The sequence below is a fragment of the Rattus norvegicus genome, chromosome 18, assembly GCF_021556685.1.
Source record: "Rattus norvegicus strain SHRSP/BbbUtx chromosome 18, alternate assembly SHRSP_T2T, whole genome shotgun sequence".
Classification (NCBI taxonomy): Eukaryota; Metazoa; Chordata; class Mammalia; order Rodentia; family Muridae; genus Rattus; species Rattus norvegicus.
The window spans coordinates 54,029,503-54,057,425 of NC_141551.1; the positions used below are offsets into that span (position 1 = coordinate 54,029,503).

General features: G+C 40.8%; 1 protein-coding gene across 1 annotated transcript in view; it reads left to right on the plus strand.

Moving 5' to 3' along the window:
• Positions 1 to 246: 246 nt before the first annotated feature.
• Slc27a6 (solute carrier family 27 member 6) overlaps positions 247 to 27,923 on the plus strand; it is a 58,249-nt gene continuing 30,572 nt past the window's right edge. The window contains 4 exon segments of the mRNA NM_001106145.1: positions 247 to 949; positions 15,257 to 15,460; positions 22,517 to 22,675; positions 25,062 to 25,186. Coding sequence (NP_001099615.1) covers positions 469 to 949; positions 15,257 to 15,460; positions 22,517 to 22,675; positions 25,062 to 25,186 — 969 coding nt within the window. The 5' untranslated portion in view covers positions 247 to 468.

Below are 27,923 nucleotides of genomic sequence, written 5' to 3' on the forward strand. Positions count from 1 at the left end.
TCTCAGCCACCCCAGTTCCAAAGCAGATCCCAGATCCTGGTGCTCAAAGGAGCCGAGCTTAGCAGGGTTCTCTCGGAGGGAGCAAGAGGTGCCAAAGGCATTCGCAACTTGGAACACAGGAGCTCCTGCAAGGAGCCTGTTGGACAGCGAGGGAGGGTGGGTACGTTGAGCTGCCCAATACAGACGCTTTTTTTCCCCCTTTTCTTTTTTTATCAAAGAAGACTCTCCGGGCTCTGCTCCACAGCTGCCTCGTCCAGTGCCCCAGGCCTTATCACCAGCACTCTGTGAGCTTTCTGGGTGAAAACTTTTGATTTCTTTCACGGGATACACAAAGAAATCTTGGGACAGAACTGCAGGTGCCAGCCTGAGTTGTCAGGACAGGAGTCCCCAGGGCAAAAGAACTGAAGCTCTTGGAAAAGGAAGAGACACTGGTAGGACCCATCCGGTCAGCTGGAGTTCTGGGCGCCCATGCTTCTGTCATGGCTCACAGGATTTGGGGCTGGACTGCTCTCCCTCCACTTCGTGCAGAAACTTCTGTTCCCGTACTTCTGGGATGACTTGTGGTTCTTGCTGAAGTTGGTGCGGTATGGAATTCAGATGGAGATATACAAACTGAGGGGTGAGCTGGTCACGGTGCTGGATAAGTTCCTGAGCCATGCCAGGAGGCAGCCAAAGAAAGCCTTCATCATCTATGAGGGGGATGTGTACACCTATGAGGATGTGGACAAGAGGAGCAACAGAGTAGCCCACGCCCTCCTGAACCACTCCGACCTGAAAAGGGGGGACGTTGTAGCTTTGTTGATGAGTAACGAGCCCGACTTCGTTCATGTGTGGTTTGGCCTGGCTAAGCTGGGCTGCGTGGTGGCCTTCCTCAACTCCAACCTTCGCTTCGAGTCCCTCCTACATTGCATCCGTACCAGTGAACCCAAAGCCATGGTGGTGGGCGAAGGTAGAGTATGAAATGTGGTCTGCTATGCACAAAGCGAACCAAACCTATTTTCCTGCCTTCCCTTTCTAACCATATTTCTGTCTAATACTTTGAGGTGGGTGATAAGGTATGTAAGTTATGTGTATGCAATACTTTTCCCATCCCCATAGCCAGTGGCTTAGGTCCTCCCACGCCTCCTCAAACACTTTGCTGTAGATCAGCAAAGAGCAATGAAAGAATATCTTTATAAAACTTCTGCTTCTTGCCACGTTGGGAAAGGGGCAACTGGTACCTTCAGTCCCTGCAAGAATTCAAGAGAGATAGGGTTGGGTCTGTTATTTTATTGTTCCTGACAAAATGTCTCATGAATAAGAAAGCTATCATTTTTTTTCTAAGTGTCCCTTCCCCATGGGAACTTTATCATCACTCTTCCTATGTCTCTGTGTCCTTCAGCCTATCTTGTGGTTCAATCAAGTCAGGAAATATTTAGTGTCAAGCACGGGTTTCAGCCAATATAGGACCATAGGAACAGAGAAGCTAAAAGTGTTCCTCGAGTGCTGTCTGGTGATTCCCTCAGTCCTGTGTTCCATTCACCGTGTTTGTACACTGAGGCCTCAGTGACCTATGGTAATGAGTAGAAAAATCGATGAACCATGCAGAATTTTGACAGTGTAGCTAAACAGCATTTGCTAATTACTTACTATAGCTCTGGACGTAGCAGAAAAGTAGGCAATGCTTATTGTGTATGGACATACTCCGACATTTTAGTCACGACTTACATCACTACACATTATGTAACAATTGGAAACTCCGACTTGTGCTAGAAACAGCTACCTCCTTTCCGAAGAGCAAAAGAGGGTTACAGTGTGAGAATATCTTTGTGGCCAAGATGTTGAGGTGGATACGAGAAGCTCCACTAGAGCAAAGCACTCAGGAGTTCTCCTCAGGGACACAGTACAGCGCACCTCTCAAGCTGGCACGCATACCTGGCTGGAGCATGAGGTGGTGTCTAATGGTCAGTTAATGGTACCGTTCATATGTTCTAGCTTTTACCTAGTTCTCCAGTAATTAATGCATCCCAGCACCCCCCACTTCCTTTTGAATACATAAAAGCTATGGAGAAAGGAAACATAGTTAAGTCCAGCAAAGTACCATCCAAACACAGAGACCTAAGGTTGATCTCCAGAACCCAAATTTTAAAGTAAGTAGGTAAAGCTGTGTGCGGTAATCTCAGAGCTTTGAGGCAGAGGTAGGTGGATCCCTAGTGCTCAACTGGCCACTTAACGTAGCCTACTTGCTGACCTCCAGGCCAATGCGAGACCTATCTCAGAAATTGGTAAGGTGGAACTCAGTGAAAGAACACACGAGGCTGACTTCTAACCTCCACACAAGCTCACACTCATGCACTTTCACACACACGCACACACACACACACTCATACACATTCATACACAAAGTGGTACACACACATGAACACGCATATGCATTCACACATCCACACACATGCATACACAAAAAATACATGCACACACACACATACACACACACAAACACACACAGACTACTACTTTGGGTTACTGGGTTTTTAAGTCAATATTAAACAGTAGAGTTTTTCAGCAAAATAGCAAACTAGAGAAATCAAGTTTAAGTCACATTAACTATTCATTTTAACACTATCTCAAAACAGAAATGAAAGATGTGATAGATCTATTTTAATTAATGAATGGGTTGCTTTAAGGACAGCATAGACCTCAGTAAACTGTGTGCATTTAAAGTTCTACTGTGGAATACTGTGTTCTTTTAAGTGGCATTTTAAGCAGTTGGACAACATACTCATAAAAATTTGATTGTTAATTTTCAGAATCCATAGGTTCTGACCAGCTATTCCTAACAGGGGTTCATATAATCCTAGAGCAAGTGTACTGAAGTGGAAAGATGAGTGGTTTAGACAGAGCAGCCAGCCAGACCTGAAGTTGAGGTATAGTTAACTGCCTTGTAGCTGATGGAATCTGTTGTGAGTGTCACTTTACTAAGCTATAAGATGGTGACAATGCCAACTACTTCACAGCTCAGTTCTGAGGATTATATGATCTGGCTTCCATGACTTAGGCAAGAGCATCATAGGCTAGATGCTCAGTGATTGAAACTAATTCGTGCTGTGCTCACCAAAACATCCTACACTCAACTATACGCAGTTTGTTCAAAATGGTATTTTAGAAAAATTACACTTATGTACAGTTATGTACAGTTTTTAGGGCGTGTGTGTGTGTGTGTGTGTGTGTGTGTACAAGAGTGTATGTGAGAGTGCACATGTGTGTGAATGCATGCAAATGTGTGCATGTGGAGACCACAGGACAACTTGTAGCACATTTCTTCAGTTGCTATCCATGTTCCTTCTGTGTGAGTCTCTCTCACTGGCCTGGACCTCATTGAATAGACTAACCTCGTCAGCCATTAAACACCAGGGTTCTGCCTGTGTCTCTGTCTCCCCAGGACTGAGATGAGAAATGTGAACTATGACACCCAACTTGTAAAGATAGTATGCTACAGTGATCAAACTCAGACTCGGGGCTTACTTGACCAAATGAGATGTCCATAGCCCAAGAAGTTATATACGACTTTAAACAAGTTTCAGGGGTCGGGTCAGATAATGCCCTTGGTGATAGATACAAATTCCACCTTGGCTTAGCTTTCTGGCCATCTTTAGGAGGAAGCCAGAGGAAAGGTATCAATCAGGCCATCAACAAACCTTATTCAGTACTCATTTCTCAAGGCTGATTTCCTGAAAGGTGTTCCCGGTGGCCCTGAGAGGCACACGTTGTGATGTTAGGCCAAGAAATCAAATAACTCAGTTGGGTAACTCGCTTTAGTAAGTTGCAGAACCGGGATCCAAATCCTGGCTTCTGATGTGGGGGTTTTGATTTCATCCTAATCCAGCTGTGTAGGGACTGCCAGTTACACTGCATACAGCTATTAAAAAAAATATCTGTCCAGGCTCTATGAAAACATTACACAGTAGCAACATCATGATGCCGTGATAATTATAAAAATGTGTATGATATTATTCCCTCCAACAGAGTCTGAAGACTCACATAGACATGCAAAGGAGTCTGCTATCTGAGCTACAGTCTAGGGGTTTGGATCAGGGCTGTGTTTTTGACTAGTCAAAGAATGCAAATGAAAAGACAGGAAAAATCCCAGGCAGAACAGGTGACTGCCTGGAGATTCTCGACCCAGCCCACAGAACCTGCTGTTGAACAAAGCTTCACTCGGGAAGAGGAAACGCTACTCTATAAGAAACGCTGTTCATCCACCCGGTGTCCACCGTTTCCTTGTTACTGGAGCGTGTGTCATACACTGCCGATTAAATCACTACAAACAGGGAACTTAAAAAGTTCTCCCCTTACCCCGGTCTCCTCTACTTTAAATGTGATAGTACTTAGTGTGTGGGTTTTTTTTAAAAGACTTGAGATGGCCCTTTATGAGAAGTAACTACTTCCGGTCACAGTAGCGGAGCCCTGCTTTTGTGAGCAGCAGCCCTCAGGCCAGGCAGAGGAAATGCTCAGGTTAGCTACTGAGATGTTGCAATCCTGCACTTTCTTTTAGTCGTAAATGCAACAGAAAGAGAGGGAAAAAGTCCCTTTACCTTTTATAGAAAACTGATATGTACAAAGGTACAGAAAACTAAGGAATCCTGTGAACTTTATTACCTACCTGTGTTCCGTGATACCTTCTCACAGAATCCGTGTACATTTTTTTTTTCAGGACCTTGCAAATTTTTCCTGTATTTTTTAGAACGGCTGTTACCACATTTTTCCTCATCTTGGATTTAGCAGGGTCAAGAAAAGGTCTTTTGTTACCTTGCCACAAAAGAAAATAATTGTATTAATTTAAATGTATAGTGTAATTTTGAAAAAATGAAAACCTAGAGAGAGAGAACTGAATGAAACAGAGTGGCTCAGACCCATCCCTTCTCAATGGGAAGGGGAAAATGAATTACATCAGGTGGAGGCTGCCCAATTTGAAAATCATTATAATGAATGGGAATGTAGAAACCATGCTAATTTGTGGCGGGTGGGGGGGATGGGTGGCGGTGGGTGGGGGGTGAGGAGTGGGTGGCGGGTAGGAGGGGATGGGGGGAATGAGGGGGTGAGGAGTGGGTGGCGGGTAGGAGGGGATGGGGGGTGAGGTGGGGGTGGCAGCGCGGGTGTGTGTGTGTGGGGGATAAATGTTGAAGTTCAGTACATCTAGATTAAATCAAGGGCACTAGCCTGGGCAGACTATCTCCTTTTAGACTTTCAGTCGCCTTCATATTCCTTTCATTTCCAAGATAGGAAATAGCACTGAGAGATTAGGTGTTCTATGACTTACAATAAACTGTTCGTGAAAGTATGCATAAATAGCAAATAGATTATTCGTAAGTATCATAAATACACATGGATAGTACACACTTCCTGAGAGTTCCGTGATTTATAGTAAATAGTGTTCATAGAAGTAGCCAGACCACTATTTACGCCAGAGCCAGTTTCTGGCCTGCACACAAAACATTGTTATCAGAATGTCTGTATAGTACTTTAGGACACAGCTTACTTCAGGGTCATTTTCTTAAAAACCAGAGCCTAGCTATGCACAGGAGAGTGACCAGCCACATATGTAGCAGAGGATGACATTGTCCAGCATCAATAGAAGGAAAAGCCCTTGGTCCTGTGAAGGCTTGTTTCCCCTATGTAGGATAATGTCAGGGCGTTGGGGTTGGAGTGGGTGGATGGGAGTGGGAGCATCCTCATAGAAGCAGGGGGAAGGGGTATAGGAGAGGAGGGAAAAGGGGATAACATTTGAAATGTAAATATATAGAATATCCAAGAAAAGTAAAATTAAAAAAAGATGTATAATTTCACCCTGACTTCCTTAGGAACACTGTTTTGCCCTCTAAAGAGAGCAGGTCACCTATTTAGAGCTTATTTTTATATGTGGTTTATTGCTGCAATGTTTTTGGTGCTGGAAATCAAACCATGGACCTTACCTCGAGATATATATATATATATATATATATATATATATATATATACATATATATATATATGTGTGTGTGTGTGTGTGTGTCTTTTACCTTTACATTTTTATTTTATAAAATATTTTATTTTTATAAAATACTTACCAATATATTAATTATTTATATTAATTATACATATGTATATTTATATATGTATATATATAAAATCAACGCCCTTCCCTCACATTTGATAGTATAAGTCTGCTAAATGTACAGCTGGATAACATAAAGGGTTTTTGCAACATGCAAAGCACAATTCATATGGAGGGACATGTGGAAATTTTGTTATTGACTTTACAGTCTCAGAAATATGACTGAGAGGTGCGATGACAACGTAAGAAGGAGAAATCACTTTGTATTGAGGGTTCTGAAGGCTCAGGCAAAGGAATGTCACTCATGTTTACACTTGGGTTCTCCCTAGTGCTGTGCCTTGAATGTAGGAGAAAATTCTGCATGTTTCTTGAAAGAACCTGCTGCAAAAACAAACAAACAAACAAACAAACAAACAAAACCAATTAACCAAACACCAAGTGCATTGAGCCTTCTGCACTTGGATTTTATTAACCATCACAGGAGACCTAGCTAACGGATGTTCCCTCACACTTCACTGCAGAATCTGCATCTAGTCTCCTAAGCACAGACCCCAGCTCCTTCAACCGAAAATCTATGCAGAGCAGCGGGAGTCAGCATTGATCTCTTTGTTAAGGTGTCTGCAGTAAGGCAGGCACCAGTGATTTGTACATTAATGTATTTAAACAATGTTATTCTAGGGGCTGCTTGAACAGGGTAGGATGCTCTTCCAGAGGACCCAGGTTTGATTTCCAGCACATATATGGACCTGGCACGCAGCCTTGTCTATAACCCTGGTCCCAGTGGATCTGAAGAGAGGATACTCTTCTGGCCTCCACAGTCACTAGGGGTGTGCATGGTACAAAGGCATACATGTAGGCAAAACAGCCACAAAATAAAATAAACTTAATTAAGCAGTAATGTTTTGAGTCATATCTGTATTCTGAATTCCCATTCAAAATCAAGGAAGCATCTTTCATGTTGTTAAAATTGATAACGGTAAGGAACTAGTGATTCTGTATCCTTTCTTGTAAGATTGATTTTCTTTTTACTTAAGGTTGGGGGTTGGTAAACCCCAAGTGTATGCGGATGCTCTCAGAGGCCAGAAAGAGGGGGTCTGACCTCTTGGAGCTGGACGTGCCCGAGGGGAACTGAGAACTGAATTCTGGTCCTCTGGAAGAACAGGAAATCCTCCTACCACATTTCCACCCTCCAGTCTCTCTTCCTCCTCACAGTGATGCTTCAAGCTTTCATTTCAATGCCCATTACCACTTTTATTTTATCCATTATGATTTATTCTCTACTCTGACGACTTGTACTCAGAAGTTAGATAGCCAAGGGGCAACCAAGCGCCATGCAAAGAATTGGTCTGGAATCTTTGCAGTGAAGGCCATGTAATCTCTTCAGGGAAACAAAAATAAAAACACAAAGAACATAGTTTCTAGGCTTCTGAAATCTCAATGGAAAGTAGCACCATTAGTGAAATTGTTACCATAGCATGGAAAACAGATTGTGCTCAAAATATTAAAATTAACACCCAAGTATAGATGATTTTTTTATTATAAACAATGATATGTATACATACATATATATACATATACACACACACACACACACACACATATATATATATATATATATATATATATATATATATATATATACACTCAACTACAAACCCTTCATGTGGAAAGGGTTTCTAACATGAGTTACTTTAACATTGTGAAGTGAAAACGTTTTTAAGAACCTCACAGCCACTACTGAAAGATCTGTATCTGAGAATTCTGCCTCCGCTGTAGCAGCTGGATTTTAAGGATGTGAAATCACGTTGCCTTTGAATTATGCTCACCTCCTTTGCTCTTGTAAACACGATAACGGTTTCTAAACCCTCACTGTTCCCTAGACTCTGGTCTCAATCAGGGTTCCGTTCCCAATCATATTGAAACTCCATATTTACATCCCAGTTCATTAAGAAGTTATAAAAGTTTAGCCGTTGGCTTATAATTCCAGATGGCCAATTTGAATTTATTATAACTGCAATAGCTAGTTGAAAAAAATTGATAAGAACAGAATGCCTGAAAGAGTGATTTAAACAAAATCTAGAACCATTGTTTTAAAAGGCTAACTCTTTTGTGCTGCCTTTCTGTTCCCCTCTTGTCTTTCCTCCCAGCCGTCCTCGTGGGCTTTCGCTCCTTGCCAAAAGCAGTCTGTACACAGCAGGGTGTAGCTGTGCGCTAACCAGAACTGAGAACTCTTGGATTCTAAAATCTTGCTTTATTTCAATTTGTGATAGAAATAAAGGTTAATAAGACACTTTAAGATCTAACCCTCAGCTCCCTAGCAATGTGGCACCTTGCTATTTACGTGTTTGTTTTAAGTTTCTTACAAATTCTTTTTATGAGTTATCTAGTGCCATTGACTCATTAATTTTATTAATTGATTTCATTGAAAAATATTTTTCATAGAATATATTTTGTTCATGTTTTCCCCTCTCCCTCAGATCCTCCTGATCTCCCTAACTTCATGTTCTCCAACTTTTATGTTCTTTGTTTTCTCTTTCTGAAACAAAACAAGAAAGGAAGCCACAAGAAACACACACACACACACACACACACACACACACACACACACACACACTCGCCCCAAACACAAAAATGAAAAATCCAAACAAGCCAAAGACAAAAGAGGAGGAGGGAAAAATGCAAAATGAAACTAAAATAACAAAACTACACACAAAATACTTTTGAGGTTTTTGGTGTTGGCAAATCAGTCCTGGTCACGAGGCTTGCCCTGAAGTGCGGTTGTCACACCCAACGAGATTGCATTGGAAAAAAATAAAAGACCTTCCCTTTGCCAGCAAACATCAACTGGAGATAGCTTCCTAGTTAGACCTAACCCTGTAACTACTTCCCAGTCTCAGTGCTAGGACCCCTTTTTAGCTGAACATGAACTAGGCTCTGTGAATCCTGACACAGCATCTGTACGTTCATATGTGTGCCAGTCCTGTTGTGCCTGGAAGACACATTTTGCTTGGAGTCATCCATCACCTCTGACTTTTAGAATCTTTCCACCTTCTCCTCCAGGAGAAGGATGTGATGAAGACATTCCATTTAGGATCCAAGGCCTTTCACTCTGAACTTTGTGCAGTTATGGTGTTAATTTCCTAGCGTCTCTAATGTGTGCTGGGCAAAACACTCATCTAGTAATCTAGCAGAATGTCCTTAGAAGAGTCATTTTATTACGTTAGCAGAGTAAGAGGATTAGGTTCCCCCCAGGTCCAGGTCCTATCTAGCTCTTGACTACTTTAGCCATGACAGGTATGGGATCTATCTCGTGGAGCAGGTCTTAAATTCAATTTAAAAAGTGGTTGTGATTCCCATAACATTTGTACCAGCACTGCACCAGTATTTCTTGTAGCCAGGACACTGTTGTAGGTCATAAGTTTCGTCTCTGGGTGATATTGGTGTACCTTTCTCTTATGTGCTGTTCAGTGTATCTTCCAATACCACAAATGATGGTCATTAGGGGTAAAACTTCTAGTTAGGCACCGGCTTGATGTCTGTGTGTTTTTTTGGCATAAATGTCAATAGGGCTTTACCATCAAACTGTGGATGTCAAACAATAACATTGGCAGTAGCCTGTGATATTTGGGGATTTATATGGGACTCCTTTGTACAATGACTTAACAAGATTTAACCAATTCCTGCCACTGGAGATTTCACTTTGTGCGTAAGATATCTAGTTGAGGACTTGGCACCACGATTATATCTATTTCTATCATCTATATAGATTTCATATTTGGTACATACACACACACAGACACATACACATACATACAGACACACAGACACACACACAGAGACACATACAGAATACACACATATACACATACACACACACATATATATACACACAGACACACACACACATATATACACACACAGACACACAGACATGCACACAGACACACACACATAGACACACACAGACACACAGACACATAGACACACAGACACATACACATGTACACACACACATACACACAAATACACAGACACAGACATGCACACAGACACACACACAGACACACACACATATATACACACACACACACAGGCACACACACACACACGCACACACACACACACACACACACACACACACACACACACACACACACGGAAGCTTCTATAGTAGTAGGTTTTATCTGTCCCCTCCCATATCCCTTTGTTTACCCTTCACTCCCATATTCTTCCTTGTTTAGTCTTCCTTTTCTAAGTTCTTCTTGTCTCTCCATAACAATAATTTTACTTTTCTTCCCTCTCCTCTGGTCCCTTACTAGCTACTTAACCTCTGTGCTTCTTTGGTTTAAGCCACACATTGTGAAAGCTTAAAAACTAACATACGCATAAAAGAGAAAAGATAGAATATTTGTTATTTGGGCTCTGTGTTACCTCATTCAGGATGATTTTTTTCCCTAGTTCCATCCATTTAAAGATGAATTTTAAAATTTAAGTTTCCCTTGTGAATAATATTCCACTGTGTAAATGCACCACATTCTCACTATCCATTCATCAGCTGATGGACAGCCAGGCCCTTTCCAAGTTTGGGCCCTTAGGAATGGTCAGTAATGAATGTGGTCGAGCAAGTGTCCCTGTAGTAAGGACATAGAGTCCTTTGGGTGTATGCTCAAGGGTGGTACAGCTGGGTGTTGATGTAGTTCTATCCCCAGTTCTCTGAGAAACTAACATGGATTTCCACAGTGGTTACACAAGTTGACACCACCACTAGCAACAATTGAGTATTGCCCGAGCCTACACCTTCACCTGTATGAGCTGCCCTTTGTTTTATTGATCTTGGCCATTCTGACTGGGGTAAGAGTTTTAGTATGCATTTCCCTGATGACTGAAGACATTGACCATTTCACTAAGAGTTTCTCAGCCACTCGGTTTCCTCTTTTCAGAACTTTCTTCTGAGTTCTATACTCAATCCTTAAATTGTGTTATCTACTTTCTTGCTGTTCATGATCTATTGTTTAACATTCTTTATAAATTCCAGATACTGCCCTTATTATCTGTATAATTGATAGAAATATTTTTTCCTTTCTGAAGGCTGCTGCTTTGATGGAATGATACTGGCCTTTGCCATTTAGAAGCTTCTTAGCTTTATTATGTGTTAAGTGTTAGGGACTGTGGCGTGGGTATCCTGCACTATCAGTATCCTGATTAGAACTTCCTTTCCCATACCAAAGATTTCAAGCCTACTTTTCACTTTCTCTTTTATCAGGTTCAGGGTGGATTTATGTGGATTTATGTGGAAGGACTTGATCCATTTGGAGTTGAGTTTTCTACGGGGTGATAGACAGGAGTCAGTTTTATAACTTCTACATGCAATCATTCAGCTGAACAGAGCCATTTGTGGAAGATTCTGTCTTTTCTCCATTGTATTTTTGTCTTATTTGAAAAAAATCAAATGTCCATAGATGCAGACTTATACCTGGGTCTTCAATTCTATTCAGTTGATCAATGGGTCTACTTTTATTCCAATGCCATTCTGGTTTTATTACTATAACTCTGTATGTAGTACAACTTGCAATCTAGACTGGAGATTCCCCCAAGAATTCTCTTTATTATTCAGGATTGTTCAGCTCTCTGGTCTTTTTCACTGTTTTCTCAATATCTAGAAGAATTATGTTGCAATTATGTTTTTCCTATGCAAGCCTTTTAATTGCTTGACTGGAGTTATCCCAGGATATTACTTTTTATTTTTTATTGAGGCTGTTGTGAAAGGTACTGTTCCTATTATTTCTTCCTCAATCTGTCCTTCATATATAGGAAGGGTACTGATTATTTTGTGTGTTAAATTCGTGTCCTGCTATTTTTTATTAAACTGTTTACCAGCTGTTTGAGGCATTTCTTGGTGTAGATAACTGTTCTAGTCTTTATTAGATGGTGATCCACTCTTTGGTTGCCGTTCCCCACTCTGGATCCTAGGCAAGTGTGGTGGGTGTGTGGTCCCTGGTAGAGAATAAATTTGTTGGTTGGTACGTAGGTGATGCAAAGGAATGGAGATGGGCTAGGAGAAAAGTTGAGGTTGGTTGGGAAAAGGTTTGTTGGAAAGAACTAAGGAGGTTCTGGGTCATCACTGATGGGCAAGGTCTCTAGAAAATGACTCCTAGGTAGGCTAGGAGAAAAGGCTCCTCTAGGTAGGCTGCAACAAGACGAAAAGAAAGTCTGAAGAGAGAGAAGTGAAATATGACTAATTTCTGCTGTAGCTTCTTTATGATTAATCTGAATTATAGAGATCTAAGCAGGCGTGTTTCCAACCAGTTACAGTGTAATAGAACTGATCAGAGACTGACAGCTTTAACCAGATCGTCCTCCATGCCTCACATCCTCATTCATGAAAATGTGTCACATAGAACTATAGATTCAGTTTCAAGGCAAGATGTAGCTTGTGATTATGTTTCAAGTTTAATTTTAAATAACATATAGTCGCTTTTTATGTACAGGCCAAAAAAATCACATATTCTAGAGCATCTGACCTGGGTCTATTGTATATTTAATGATATTATTCTTAATCACTTTTTTTACAAGATTTTTTAGAGCATGTATATTTTTGTGTGTCTCTGTGTTGAAGAATGTGCATGTGAGTACAAGTGCCCAAAGAGGCCAGAAGAGGGCCTCTAACTTTAGGAGCCTGATTATAGGGCATTGTGAACCTCCTGATGGGAACTCAGGAAACTGAACTCAGGTCTTCTGCAGGAGCAGTGCATACACTTCACCTCTGAGCCCAATCGCTCCAGGTCAAGTCATTGGTTTATTTTATGATACATATATAGTTTTAAAACCATTTAATTTCAGTTCGATTACATGTTGCGCCGGGCACCATTTTGAGACCTTGTTTGATTAGCTTTCTCAAGATGCTGTGATAAAGTACCCTTAACTGGGAGTTTAAAATAAGAGAAATATATTCTGCCCAGTTCTGGAGGCTAGCAGTCTAAAGCAAAGGAGTTGTCAGGGTCACATCCACAGGAAAAGAAAGAATCTTTCTTCCCCTTGTCTGGCTCTGGTTGCATCAATTGCAAAAGGCCAGTGGGTGTCATCATACGGTACCACCAAAGACGTTGTAGTAGATGTTAAATTAAAATAAATACAGCATTAAAAAGTCCTTCACACCTTGGAAATGAATAACGTATCATAGAAATAATGAAAAAACTAGCAGCTATAATAAATGTAAAACTTTTTTTCTCAGAGATCCACGTTAAACTATGGCAGAAATACAGTAAAAAGAATGTAACAAACAAGTGTAGTTCTCTCTATGTTCTGGGAAAAGGGGTTTTCAGGAATGATGGATTCTGTTTCTTGGGTACTGGGTACCTTAGTATCTAAGGTTCCCCCATGAGAGGCTCACTGCTACCTCATCTTCCCTCTCTAGAGGATGAGACTCCATCCTATATTAGTGGCTAAATGAAAGTTTTAAAGAATTTAGTCCCACCTCACTCCAGCCATTGCTTTTTGTATTCTTAATCCTTGGGGGGTGGGGGGAAGAGTTTCTTAAAAACAGTTTCCTGCTTCCTTTCCAGTCCCCTAACACTCAGACCCTTGGACTCACTACACCCCAAGGCTTTCCAAGAGCAGAGAGACAAGCTCTCAGGATGGTCTGTTCTTCTAGTCTGCTTGACTTTGGTTCTGTCCTTGGCTTTAAACCTCAGGCTGTTCTGGACTTTCTGGTCACTCCACTCTCAGCTGCCACATAGCTTCCCGTGTGGGGGACCTTGTTCCTTTCTGGAAGGTAGCCTTCCTTTTCTTCCCTCTCTGCTTCAGGTATTTGCAACTTTGCTTAACAGTGGTGCCAAGAACAGGCTTCTTTCTAAATTCACTTAACCTTTGGCTTCAAACTGGCCTTAAAACCACAATGATCCTAAGATTTCCAGAACAGCCAAGGGATTTACCCAAATGTGTTTTATTAAGGTTGAGCAATTAAGCACCTAGATGAATTCCCAGAGCAATTAACTACCAAGTTGTATTTAAAAGAAAATGTCTAGTGGGTTAACCTAAATTTAGAGTTGAAGGGAATCTGGAAAGTAGGACTCATCCCACTGGGTGAGAATTAGACCACAACCACAATTTGGAGACAAATTTGAAGCAAATTTAATTAAATACTGGCCAGAATGTTGTACTCTGACCATATCTCTTCCTGGGTTTTCAGAACATGGCAAAGAGTTTTTTTTTTTCCTTAGTCTTCAAAAATAAAACCATAGGGTCCCTGTATTTCCCATCAAGTTGTACCAGGAGGCAAGCATATAGCCTGATGTAGTTCCTCCTGCATACGTTCAATCAGGGGTAAGCATGGACCCTGATGTGTTTCCTGCCCTCTTACCTCCTGCCTACATGTGATCAAGCTTATCCGACTCACTCGGGTCAAACTCGTTTAGAGGAACAAAAACATGTGGCTTGTTATCTTCCCCACACAATATTCTCCAGTATTCCAAGAAGTATCTGTCCTTGGGCAAGTGGGGCTTACCTTACAGGTTAACATTGACACTTACAGTAGTTTTATTTTAAAACTGAAAAAAATAATACTTTTAGTAATAAGTCTTTAGATTATTTAAGGCAGCCATAACAATACAGAAGGCAGGAAGAAAGCAAGTTTTTGTATCTGACTTACTCGTGATAAGGAGCATTTGCGCAGATGGTCAAAATATCTACAGAAAATGAGAAGATCTGGCCCCTTATAGGGACAGAAGCTGCGACCACACCGTAGTCCCTCTTTCCCAGATCTAATTGGCCTGGCCAAAGGAAGCTAGAATATAAAATCTTTTAGCAGAAAACTATCAGAATGACCAAAATGCATGTGAATCTGTTTGTGTTGTTCAATCAGTTCGACGAAATTGTTCTTTCAGGTGTTCCTGTTGAAATAGAGCCACAAGGCCCAAAATGGTGGCTTGTGCTTATAATCACTGGATTTTGTAAACTGAAATAGGAGGCTGCAAATTCAAGGACATACTGGACAGATTAGGGTGATGTGCCACAAAGCAAAACAAAATTTCTCAGACCAGATATAAGGGTGAAATAGCCTTGAGGTCACGTAGTCAGACAGAGGAGACACTTTGTTTCCACTTTATCTATGTCCTAACAAAGGAAACCCAACCTGAAACGTTTGAGATTTGAGTTCGTTGATCTTTTCTAATCTTTGCTTCTCAGATTTGCTTGGAAGTCTAGAAGAAATCCTTCCCAGCCTCCCGAAACATATCAGGGTTTGGGGAATGAAGGATTCTGTTCCAGAAGGTATAGTTTCACTCAAAGAAAAGCTGAGCCTTGCCTCTGATGAGCCAGTACCACCAAGCCATCACGTCACCTCAAGCCTTAAGTCTACTTGCCTCTACATTTTTACCTCTGGAACAACAGGTATGTTCTCCTCCCTCTCTCTCGTCTGTGTGTTGTGTTGCATGTACGGATGTTTATGCTAGTGCATACATGTAGAGACCAGAATAAGATGTCCTGTGACCTCCATCGCTCTCCACCCTGTTGCCTTGAGGTAGGTCCATCATTAGATCTTTCTGGCTAGATTTACTTGCTAGTTAGCTCTTGGATCTACCTGCATACACCTGCGTGTGAGCAATGCTCTTGTTACAGGCACTGCTCAGACATGATGCTCATACAAATAATAAAAAACAATAGAATCTTAGATCTAATGTGTTGGATCTCAAGTTCAGGACAGGAGGTTGACTGAGGAGTCTATTTAAAGCATCAGAATGGACATATCTGCCAAGGTCTCCCAACAGCTCTGAGTACCTAATACAGAGTCATCCCTGAAGGAGCTCAAGCATGCCTGAACATGACAAGCATGACTTTGACAGACCTTGCCTTTCCTCCATTTTCTCTGCCCTGCTAAAAACTACTAGATTACATTCCTAAATCTAGCTATGAAGATCTATTCCATTACTTGGCCACTCCTTCTGAAGCTGACTACCAAGGTCCAGCTATAAAAGTATTGAAGTCCAGCAACCAAAAGCCCCCTTTTGGGTACCTTATTTAACCTGTCCTTTTGGGTACCTTATTTAACCTGTCCTTTTGGGTACCTTATTTAACCTGTCCAATCAGAATTAAACACTTCATTCTAACACAGGGTTTCCCCTTTTCTCTTTATAAACTGTCATCTGCCTACGGCCCATGTCTGTCTCCTCCCTGTCTAGAGACAGTCCTTTGCCCTCCCTGGGAAAATATTCCTTCTCCCCTCACCTTTCTTCCTTCCCCTTTCTCCTCAGTCTCCTCTCTTTGTCCCTTATTTCCTTCCTTCTCTCCCTCTGGGGCAAACAAATCTCCTTTGTGCTGAGAACTTGGTCTTGGGGAATCTTGTGCTGAGTCCTTTCCATTTTCACTGTCATACCCTGCCCCGTACCCTAAATTCTCCAGCCTAGGGACTGAGTTGGGCCCCTTCCCCAAGCTTCTCTTCCCTACATAACCCTTGGGCTGTGCCAGTCTCTAGTTTTCAGCTTCTCTCTTGCCTCTGCCTCTTCTCTCCTATCTTGCCTCCACTCCCATCCAATCTGGGTCTTCCAGATGGATGTCTCTAGCTATGCTTTCCCTAGTATGTATAAAAAAACCTTCTCCCCCACTATACCTAGGGGTATCATCTTTCTTTTTATGTTTTTATTCATAATATAATGCATGCCTTTGATGCTAGGACTTGGGAGATGGAGGCATGCTGTATTCTGTCAGCTCAAGGCTAACCTAGGCTACATATGAGTTCTAGGTCAGATGGGAACATAATGAAATGCTGTCTCAGTAACAGCGTGTTTTTCGGCCTTATATAACAAATCAACATCTGAGAAAACATGTATTCAAGAAGACCTGAAGTTCTCTCCTACAGGCACTTTCAAATGCAAATGGAGAAGTTAATAGCTTTGACTTTAAAGAGCCAGTTGTTTCCATTTTGGCAAATCTCCATTCTGGTTGGCCTTAATCTCATCTGAGATTTCCTTACTGTGTAAGATCAAAGGACACTAAGATTTCTGAAGACTTTGACCCAGCCCCAGAACTCTGACAATTTAGTCTTGAAGACCCTCTCATTGTCTGGAAACCAAGATAGTTAACTCCAATCGACTGTCCACTGGAGGGAGGTTTGCTTACATATGGCAGGATGAAAACCAAGGGTAAGAAGAAGAAAGAATGAGTTACATACAGGTCTCAGAGAGGTGAGGGATGCCATCAAGTCAAGGGACAGCAAGGAAACCTAGCTCAAGTACTGTGTGGGAGAGGGGACAATAGGGCTGTATCCCTTAGATTATGAAGATCAAGTATGGGCTAGATTAAAGAAAATACTCATAAAAAAGGGAATTTACATGTCCTGGTGCTGATCCTTAGTTTTCTCCTGGTCAAAACCTACAGACCATGAGTGTTTGGGTCAGTGACACGGGGGACACGTTAGTTACTTTAGCACGCTGTCTCATGCTTAAAGTTCTCTGAAGCTGAAAGGAACAACTGGGTTCCCAACGAATGGATCCTGAGATAGCATTGTCGAACTAATCTGTGATGTCTCCTCTTCCTCAACAAAGAGGAAATAATCCCATGCAGTCTGTCAAGGTGACTTTGGGACATCCCTGTCCCGACATCCTTCTTTCTCCTTCAGTCCTCTGCAGCTGCTGTGTTCTTGCCTTCAGTTAGTTCTTTACCGTCACCTAGGAAATTCCTTCCATGTTTTCTTTACTTGGTACCCTACTCAGCAAAGCATCTTCTATTTTACTCTTCTTTCTTTCCCAGCCCAGTTCTCCCTTTGCGCAGCATCCTGACAAGGGATGCGTGGAAAGGAATATTTTTAAAAATTCTTATATATCCCAAAATATCTTTTATTCTATCCTTGTAGATGGAAGACTGTTTGTAGAACCATAAGTTGGAATTTATTTGTACTCAGGATTTTGATTTTGGATTTCCTGAGTGATGGAATTAGGCAGTGGGTTCCAACAAAATTACACTGTGCAGCAGGTCTCACGTGGAAGGTTTATTAAGAGGAAGAGGTACAGAAGCTGCTTCTAGAGAGAAGGAAGGGAGAAAGAGAAAGAGGGGAGTGAAAATTGGGCCTTTAATCAGTTCATGGGACATGCACAAGAGGATATGCAGCAGGATCAACAATGTGTCACGTCTGGGCAGCTAGTGACGATGTGTCTTGTTGCGGCTAGGCCCCCAGGAGCTGGCTGTGAAGATGCCTGATTGCCACATTGTCCCAAAGTCTCTTTCAGCTGTCCCTGGAGGTGCCTGATTGCTAACACTGTGTACGTGGTCATACGCCTTTTATCTTTCTGTTTCGTGTCCTTGAATCTCCAGGAGTTCATAGCATCCTGATGATACTATGCAGGTCTCGTCTTGCTAATAACCATTTTCAGTCTAGAAACTAATGTCTTACCGCTCTATGTATTTTTAAAATTAAAAAAAAAACCCATACATTTCTCCTCTTTGTTGCTGTTCCTCCCCCCTCTCCTCCTATTATGCCAGGTGCTTTGTTCTTTCCTCCATCTTTGAAGCCTTTTCATTTCTACAGATTGAGCCTCTTGAATTAAGTCATAAATTTCCTATTTTACTCTATTTTCTTTCTCTTTATTTTTAATTTACTTTTTGAAAGATTTATTTCCCCATTCTGAGTTCTTTGAATATTCTTCTGTGAGAAATCTACTCTTCCTTGTACTCGTGATAGTTTATTCCGCCGTATCTTTCAAATGTCTTTATCTTGTCTGGTTTGCCCAACTTTTTTTTTTTTATGTGTTAGTTTCTATTGCTCTGTTTTATGTTACTGAATTTCCTTAAATATTGGGTTTCTTTTGACTGCCAGTTCATACTTTAAAATGTAGGTAATAAAATCCAAAACAAACGAAGTCATGAGCAGAAGCGCGTGCGCGCCTAACTACTTGTCTTCATTTGTGAGCTATCAAAAAGAATCTCCAACAATAACAATAATGAATGGCAAGTGTTAAAGGGGAAGTGAGAAGTTAGGAATGTTTGTACACTTCCTCTTCTCTCCCTGCTTTAGTCTCTATTTTTCTTGACATTTCCAGAACTTTTTGCTTGTCTGTTTGTTTGTTTGTTTGTTTGTTTGTTTATTTCCAGAGAGAAAAAACCTTAGCTGTCTAAAGGGTTGTTGGGACAGCCCATGAGTAGAATTGTTTCACAAACAGAACTTCCCACACAGTAGCATATTTATGCTTATACCAGTATTGTCTACTCTTTGAGGGGGCTTACTTCCTTATTCAGGATCCTTTCTGGGGTTCTGTGGAGACAAACCAACATTCTTTTGCCTTCCCTTACATTCGGCTTTGCTGGCTGGGTTGTGTGTCTGAGCACTCTCTCATCTCTTTAATGGAAGTCTGGGGCTGTCTGCCTCTTTTCTGATTAGGGTCTCCAGGGTCTGATTAGGACATTCAGTCTCATCCTGCCATTATGAGCTGGACTTGAAGAAGCCAAATCGGGATTCTCTAACAAGGCCATCTCAGCATGAATGGGGCAGCTTCAAATATTCCTGTAAATCTTGGGAGGAAACCAAGCCTTAGCTTGATTTCTGTGTCTGGAGTCAGTTGTCATTACCATAGAGAGAGTTCCCTCTTTGCACATTCCTTCCTCCGTATGGATCCCATCTTCATGCATCCAATTTAATAAACAAGTTTTCACAATTAGCCTCTCCAAACTACACTTGCCTTGGAATTATCTTTCTCTTCACATGTCCTAGCCCTTATCTGTTCCCTAGCTCTCAAGTCACAGGACGTATCCTAACTCCCTCTTCCTTTTGGACCCTATGCCAATGATCTTTCCAACTCAAATTACATTTAAAGGGTTCCGGTGTCAGGAGTCATAAAGGTTTATAAGTGTCAAGAATTTGAGAGCCTACATAAGGTAGCCTTTCTCAAGAAGTTCACCAGGAAAGATGCCGACAGGTGCATTGTGTTGGTTTTAAACATAGCAGTGATGTATTTTCCAAAGTTCCTCTGTTCCTTTACATCTTAACCTCTGGCTTTTTGTGTGTTTGTTTGCTTGCCTTTTTCCTTCAAGACAGGGCTTCCCTGTGTAGCTCTGACTGTCCTGGAATTCACTCAGTTGACCACATTAGCTTCAAGCTCAGAGCTCATCCTGCCTCTGCCTCCTGGGGAGAAAAAGCACGTTCCCCCAAGCCCAGTGTGTTAATATTTTACCTGAGAGCCCTAAACTCAGTTTGGTTTATTCCTTTGCTTGTCTTCTTTATTCAAAACTAAACCCCATCAACTTTTGATCATTTTCTGAGAAGTTCCTATCCCTTTCCTCCTTTATCAAAAATTTCACCATGTACTTTCCATTGCTTTGGGGAAGTTCATGAGTTTGTTACACATGGAAAAATAACTAAACTGTTAAGGGTAACAGGTCTAGAAATTCACCATCATAGCTTGAAAGATGGCAGGAACATTGGATGTAGTGTCGCTACTTTTGGAACGGCCTCTCCATGAAGATCATTTAATTTAATGTTTGGTTTGCCCTGAGCTTCACTTCAGGGAATGAAGGATGTGGTTACTAACGCATAGAACTTCTCTGAAGCAGAAAAGGCATGGGTATTTTCTCTCCTGGATGAGGAACAGAAAGTTATTCTTTAAAATCATGGCTAAAGCTAGTCTCACTTCACATATTTACATGTAGTTTTTGAGGAGGAAATTTGGAGAGATTTTCAGTGTAGGCTGTAAAAGACCAAGCTAATGGGAGTAATTACAAAGATATCTTTTGGGAAAGAACATGATTTTGAGTTAGTGGCAAAAATCAACCCATCTTCATATGTAAGGTCAAGTCTGATCCCATTAATGAGGTAGAGCATGAAGTCTGTCAGGAATTTCAGAGCTGGTACAGAACAAGACAGACTTGGGAGCTCCTGGAGGGCATTTGAAGTCTCCACGGACTGAGACTGACTGTCCTTTGATGCCTCCTATGATTTCTCGGGCTTGGCTTCCCTGCCCGCCTCCAGGAAAACCCCCTGATTGGCCTCATCCCCTTAATATTATATGAAGCCAATGAGTTTATTAATGATATAGCTTGTTAGTTTCTGTGCTCTAGGGTTTAGATTCAGGGCTGCATACCCATGAATGCTAACCGAGGGAGCCAAACCAACATTCCACTTAGCCACATTTCAAGCCTTAATGTGGAAGAAATAAGGTAGATTCAAAATGGAAGCCTGTGCAGGAAATTGTTTGAAAAACTAAGACACTTTAAACACCAAGAAGAGTAGGATACAATCAAATCAAATGAATTAATTAAAGTAATGATATTTATCAACAGAAAGACAAATAGTGTTCCATGATAGAGATATATAGCTTGAAACACATAAAAGTGCTAATGTTCAAACATCATACAATATCATATATGTTAACATTTCAGATTTTTTTGTTGGATGAATTTCTTACACTCACATATTCAAACATGGTAACAACAAATTCAAAAGCAATAAAGAAAATATCAGTCTGTAGATGGCAGTACTTAAAGCACTATGAAAATTGCAAACATTTGGATATTGCTTACAACTCTACATTTTCTGAGAAACATTATATGTGGAAGAAGGCTAGACAGAGAAGAAAATGTTGTTTGGCTCATGAATTCTATGGAAGAGTTCCAACATATTTCATGAACCCTGAATTTTTAAAGAATCATATGACAAGACATGTTTAAACATGACAAAGTGAATGGTTCATGATGAGAATCCTATTTGGAGGAATTGCTCTCTGGAAAACTGCTTTACAACATTTAGATTTTATTACGATCCCTCTCATTTGAGGGCACATGTTTTCAGATGTTAGCATTTCTTCCATTATTTTAGCATATTCTACCAATCTCTAGAACGTTCTATAATATATTTTAGACTCTAGAATAATTTGATGTATTTTTGTGTCAATCTTTTGTGTAGTTAGTATGAGGATAATCTTTCTTTCATAGATCTACATGTAATCTTTCATATATATATATATACATAAAAATAGCAACTACACTTAAAAGAATGAGAAATAGTTTATTCTGAACACTATATGACAGACCATGATCCTACATAACAGGTTCAAGGTACTCTGGAAGCCATATTCTGCCACTGAAGCTACAGAACAAAGGAACGTATAAGTCAATCCATTCAGAAAATACAGTGAGGACATTCGACTACAGCAAAGCGGGAAAATTTTTTCAATATGCTTTAAAGCATTCTTAGCTATAGGCTATAGGTTGATGGAAGCTAGAAAAAAGCTGCTAAATTTCCAATGATTATGAGAAAATAAGCTCATATACAAAGATAAACTCATATATAAAGCTTTTTTCTAAAGCATATAAGCTAGCCAAGATAATTTTTCTTCACATATATTCCATCTCCCCATAATTATGACAATTTACTTTGCTGAGGTCAATTTGTGTGATCTTTAACTTGGATGGCAATCCCTTCGAGAACGCGTGTGGGCTAATGAGTCTTTCTTTCTCTCCCAGGTCTACCCAAAGCAGCTGTGATTAGCCAGTTCCAAGTGTTGAAGGGATCTTTTGGGCTATGGGCGTTTGGCTGTACAGCTGATGACATTGTTTATATAACCCTCCCTCTGTACCATAGCTCAGGGGCTCTCCTTGGAATTGGTGGATGTGTTGAGTTGGGTAAGTGTTTTTTGATAAGTCATCATAATGTTTAATCAGGGATTATGTTCATTAGAACTTGTAAGTTCATAGAATTTGAAGGGACTGTACATATTGCACAATTTCAATATACTATTTGTGGAAATGACACATTTTTGTAACATAGCATATTCTTAAACCATAAAAAACAGCATTGTGGGCATTTGCCTTTGTGGAATAGACTCCTTTTCCTTGTGGTTGCTCATTCTCTGGTAATTAGTCCCCAGATCTCCAGACAGTCAGTCACAGTGAATACATATGTCAGTTACATAATAGCTTAGGACAATCTCTGAGACCACAAAGATAACCTCAGCAGCATTCTGCTGAGCAGAACAAGTCAAAGCTCAGACAGGATTCTAGATATGAACATCGGGAACTAGGCTCCACCTCTTTCAGGCAAGAAGGACTGGATTGTATTACATAGATGAGTTGTAAGGCCAGTTTCTTCTCTCCCCACAGTCTATCCCAGAAGTCTTGTGATAGATACAGTTTATGATTTAGTAGATTCCATTTGCAGACCTGCAGGATGATGTTTCATTTGCTAGCTCCAAAATAATAGAGCTAGCATTAATGGCTGCTAGTATACACCTGACCTATGACTGATTGCAAGTCATTCAGGCTGTGATCACATAAAATCAGTATCAATTGTTCAAAGCACGTATAGGAATATGTATAGAGACATGCATTGTAGTCAAAACTGGGTTGTTAGAAGTGGGTGTAGGATCATAGTCATTTCTCCACGGACGCAGCAAGATACTCATCCATACACATACACATAAATCACCTTTGTGAGAGTTAAGGAAACCAGATGACAGATAAGAGCCCCTGACTTTAGTATAACAGAAAGAAGGAGGGAGGGGGAAAGGGAGAGAGGGATAGTGAGAGGGAGAGATGGATGGGGAGGGAAAGGAGGGAGAGAAGGAAAGAAAGAGAGGGAGGGAGGGGGAGAGGGGGAGAGAGAGAGAGAGAGAGAGAGAGAGAGAGAGAGAGAGAGAGAGATCCTTTGTGAAAGAGAGGCATTTTACCTAGGTCTGTTCTTGAAGTCTGTTGCAGTGAATTCACTGCCAGCCCCAAGAACCCAACTGCCACACCGTAGCTGTTACGGACTGAGCTATGGAATGCCTTAGGCTGGTTTACTAACTGCCTCTAGCATCTCTTCTTGAACAATCAGAGACAGGGCTGGAAGCAAGACTCCATCCGCTGTGAAGGAGAGCATGAAAACAAGTGTGGGTACCCATTTTAGAACTTAGAGGCAGAAAACATGGGGTAGTCATAAGATCAAGTGATTCTACTCATGGATACATGTCCAAGGGACCTGAAACATGAAGTCACACTTGGCCATGGGTGTGCCTATTATTGTTGATGGCCAAGAGAAGAAGCGTGCCAAATATACACAGTGATGTGCAAACAAACAAAATATTACATAGCCATAGATACATTCAACCATGAAGAGGATGGAGTACTGATACATGCTACAAGACAAACAGACCCAAACCACATTTTATAGTAAAGAAAAAGACCAGACACAATATGTCACACTAGTCCAGAGCAGGAAAGTTTAGAGGCAGATGTTCATAAATAATCACCAAGGGTAAGGGAGTTGGGTAGGGCACGTTAGGTAGAGGGAGTTGGGTAAAAGGAATTGTAAGTTAGAAAGACTGCTAAGGTGATGATGGTCCTTTTGGGGGAAATTAAAACAAATGTTCTAGAATTAGATGATGATGACAATGGCGCCTTTGTGACTACATGAGAAAACTCTGGATTGTAGACTTTAAATTGTGAATTACATCCCAATCAAAAATGGACTTCGCATTAAAATGTGATTAAAACTAGGTTCTATACCCATTGTTGATGGGATTTTAGCACAGCTTATTAAATCTTGACTTCGGGGTATCATGAGCTGCTTTAAAGTCTTCACAATAAACTGCATGTTTTTGTGCAAAGATAAAGTGATGCAGTACCATTCATCTCTGAGAAGGAGGATGGATGACCCGCCCTGTGCCCATGGTAGTATACATGTACTTCCGGTCATGTGGTAGTGTGCATACATGTACTTCCAATGCTGTGGTAGTATTTGCATGTGCTTCCACGGCTGTGGGAGTATACCTGTACTTGGAATGCTGTAGTAGAAAAAAATGTAATTACTGATTTTGATTTCCATTCCACAAATTGCAACAAGTACATTTGCTTTTGATACCAGGTGACTACACTAAGACATGGATCTTAGAGGTCACGTTTCCAAATGAGTTTGTTACCAGTGACCAAGGATGAGGCATGAGAGCCTGGGAAGTGAGAGGATCTGTTAGGACATCACCCTCCATTGTGGGTCGCGTTAACTCAATGCCTGTTTTCCAATCCCTTCTCATAGGTGCCACGTGTGTGCTAAAGAAGAAATTCTCTGCGAGCCAGTTTTGGAATGATTGCAGGAAGTACAACGTGACTGTGTTTCAGTACATCGGGGAGCTTTGCCGTTATCTGTGTAAACAACCTCAGGTAAAATAGTGCTGTGGAGACACCGAGGGCCTCAGACAGAAGAAGCTTTCTTTGCCTTCACCGCACAATCCTCCAGAGGAGAATTTACCAAACACACAGGCATTTATAGGATACAAGACAAAAGAAATACAAAAGTCCAAGGAAATAAGAGGAGAGGGCCACCCAAGGAAGTGTGAATAATACGCTTTGTCCTGTACCAAGATCAGGTTCAGACTTGAGTCAAATTCCAATGTGTGAAACTAGATGCATAGATTTACAGAAAAATAATTTCAAGTTGAAAGTAGAAAATGTTGAAAAATCCCTAGTCTTGAGTACATGGTTACACTAGGTATATTACGCTTCCTTTTTTTTTTTTAATGTTGAAAGGAAACTTTATCCTGTACTCATCCCCTGCCCCTCTCCCACCCGGGCAGTCATGCTGACATTCCTTTGATCAGTTGCTGCTGCATGAAAAATAGGTACAGGTGGAGATTTGACAGAGTCTGGGGTTTGTCTTTGTGATTTATTTGCTTATTCTGTCCTTGGCTTTGTTCTGGTCTCATTTATCTTCATCAATGCTAAAAACAAACAAAAAGAAACAAAAGCAAATCAACTTTCTGACTCTCTAAACTCTCTTGTCAACTAAGATGTGTTCTTTTCTTCTTTAATCAAATCAACACGAACCCTTTCCGGAGGAACTATAGAGCATGCTCCCCTTTGCAAGGAAGGACAGCAGAGCCAGGACTCTGAGCTACACCTCTGGCCTGAGTGCCCTCTCTCAGCGTGTTTGCCAAGGTGTGGGTGGATGGTGAACTACGATAGCTCTTCTCTTTTCCAGGGTTAAAATATTAACACTGCTGTTTCCACTCATTATATACAGTCCAGATGAAGCCAGACTGGGAGCCCTAAATAAAAATGTAATAAGTAGGTGTGATTGCACAGGACAGATGAACATAGAAAAGAATGAATGTGGATAGCCTGGACTCCAGGAGGATTTTATTCATGAGCTTAGAGTTCATCATGGGGAGACTTTCTGTCTATTTGTCTCCTTTTGTCAGAAGCCATCTATATTTTTTTCTTATTAGCAAGTCTGTATCTACTTAAAGAATATTTGGTTTCATTACCCTTTCTTATCTCTCTCTCTCTCTCTCTCTCTCTCTCTCTCTCTCTCTCCCTCACTCTCTCTCTCTTTCACACACACACACACACACACACACACACACACACACACACACACACACACATGATATCTTTTGCGCTCACACTACCTAACTTGCTTCTTGTACTGTCTTAGTATATTGTTTGAAAGGAAAGCCAACTGTTGGAACACACGTTTTTCTTAAAGAGGCATAAGTGTGTTGGGGACATGCATGCACGTTATGGATAGGCTTTAGGGCCAAAAGATCTTACCTAGAATCAGAGTAGAGGGGAAAAATCCCCATCATCTGCTGCTTATGCTTTTAGATGACCATTTCAGAATGGAACCCTGTTTTCTACAGTGAGCAGCTCTGCACGCTGGGCTGTAGGCAACAGACATTTGGTTTTGCATTCTGTGTGTCTTGCTTCTACCTTTATATGTAGCAACGAACATTCTTAGCTCCTTAAAACTGAAAGTTATGCAGAATTTCTGCATGTCAGAGAAACTCTGAAGTGTCAGTTCCTGTGAGCATCTAAAGAGGGTCTTCAGCCCAGTTGTATTACGGCTTCTAAGTTGGATGGGAGTCTGTGTTCTGGAAGGACAAGACTATTTCTGGGAAGGAATTGCTGACCTGGTAGGAGGTAACTTCCCTTCAGTCCCTGCTGCACCAGATAGTCATTTAGCAAAGAGGGATTTATTTATTTATTCATTTATTCATGTACTTATTTATTTATCTATCTATCTATGTATTTTTTTTTAAAAAAGCAACCAGAGCTTCAGTGTTGGTGTGACTCCTTTGTGGTTGTGATCACGCCAGTCTGCACTTTGTACTGAAAGCCACATGGGCATGTCTACTGAGAACTAAGCCATAGGATATCTCTGAGAGAAGCTCTGACAGTGTCAGAAAATCTGTTTAACTGTTAAGCATGACTTTAAATGGCTGAGGAGTAAGTATTTTCTGTGGTTCTTAGTTGGCTCTATTTAATCTATCATCGATCTATGTATCTATGTATCTATCAATCATCTATCTATCTATCATCTATCTACCTATCGTCTATCTATCTATTATCTATATCTATCATATATGCATGTATCTATTTAATCTATTTACATGTCATCTATCATCATCTGTCTAATCTATCATCTATATATCTACTTTTTTCTATATATCATCTATTCATCATCCATCTTCCTCTCATTCTTTCCACACATGTGTAAGACTTGAGGGTAAAGATGTAAAGGGTTCTGTGTGATTTTCCAGAAACGTAAGAGAAAGGCAGTGCATCAGAGCTCATGTTTGGATGCCTCCTTTGACTGAAACCACTGTTTTAGTTTTAGTAAAATGAAGTGTGGACTTTTGAGACTTCTTCAAGTCTGCAAACATTAATAAATAAAAGTCTGTAACTGTCAGAGAAAAAATACCGTAGAAAAAAATCATCGAAAGAATCTGTATCACTTTTCTAGGCTTACACTCCATATTGAGGATCTTGTCCTCAATGGACATCGATGGCTTTTTAAGGGGTCTCACATAGATTGACTAGAATGTTTATGGGAACATTTCCTGAAGAAATAACAGTTTTCTTTTCTTACCCTTGGATGTTAGAGGATGTGTGCTGTAAT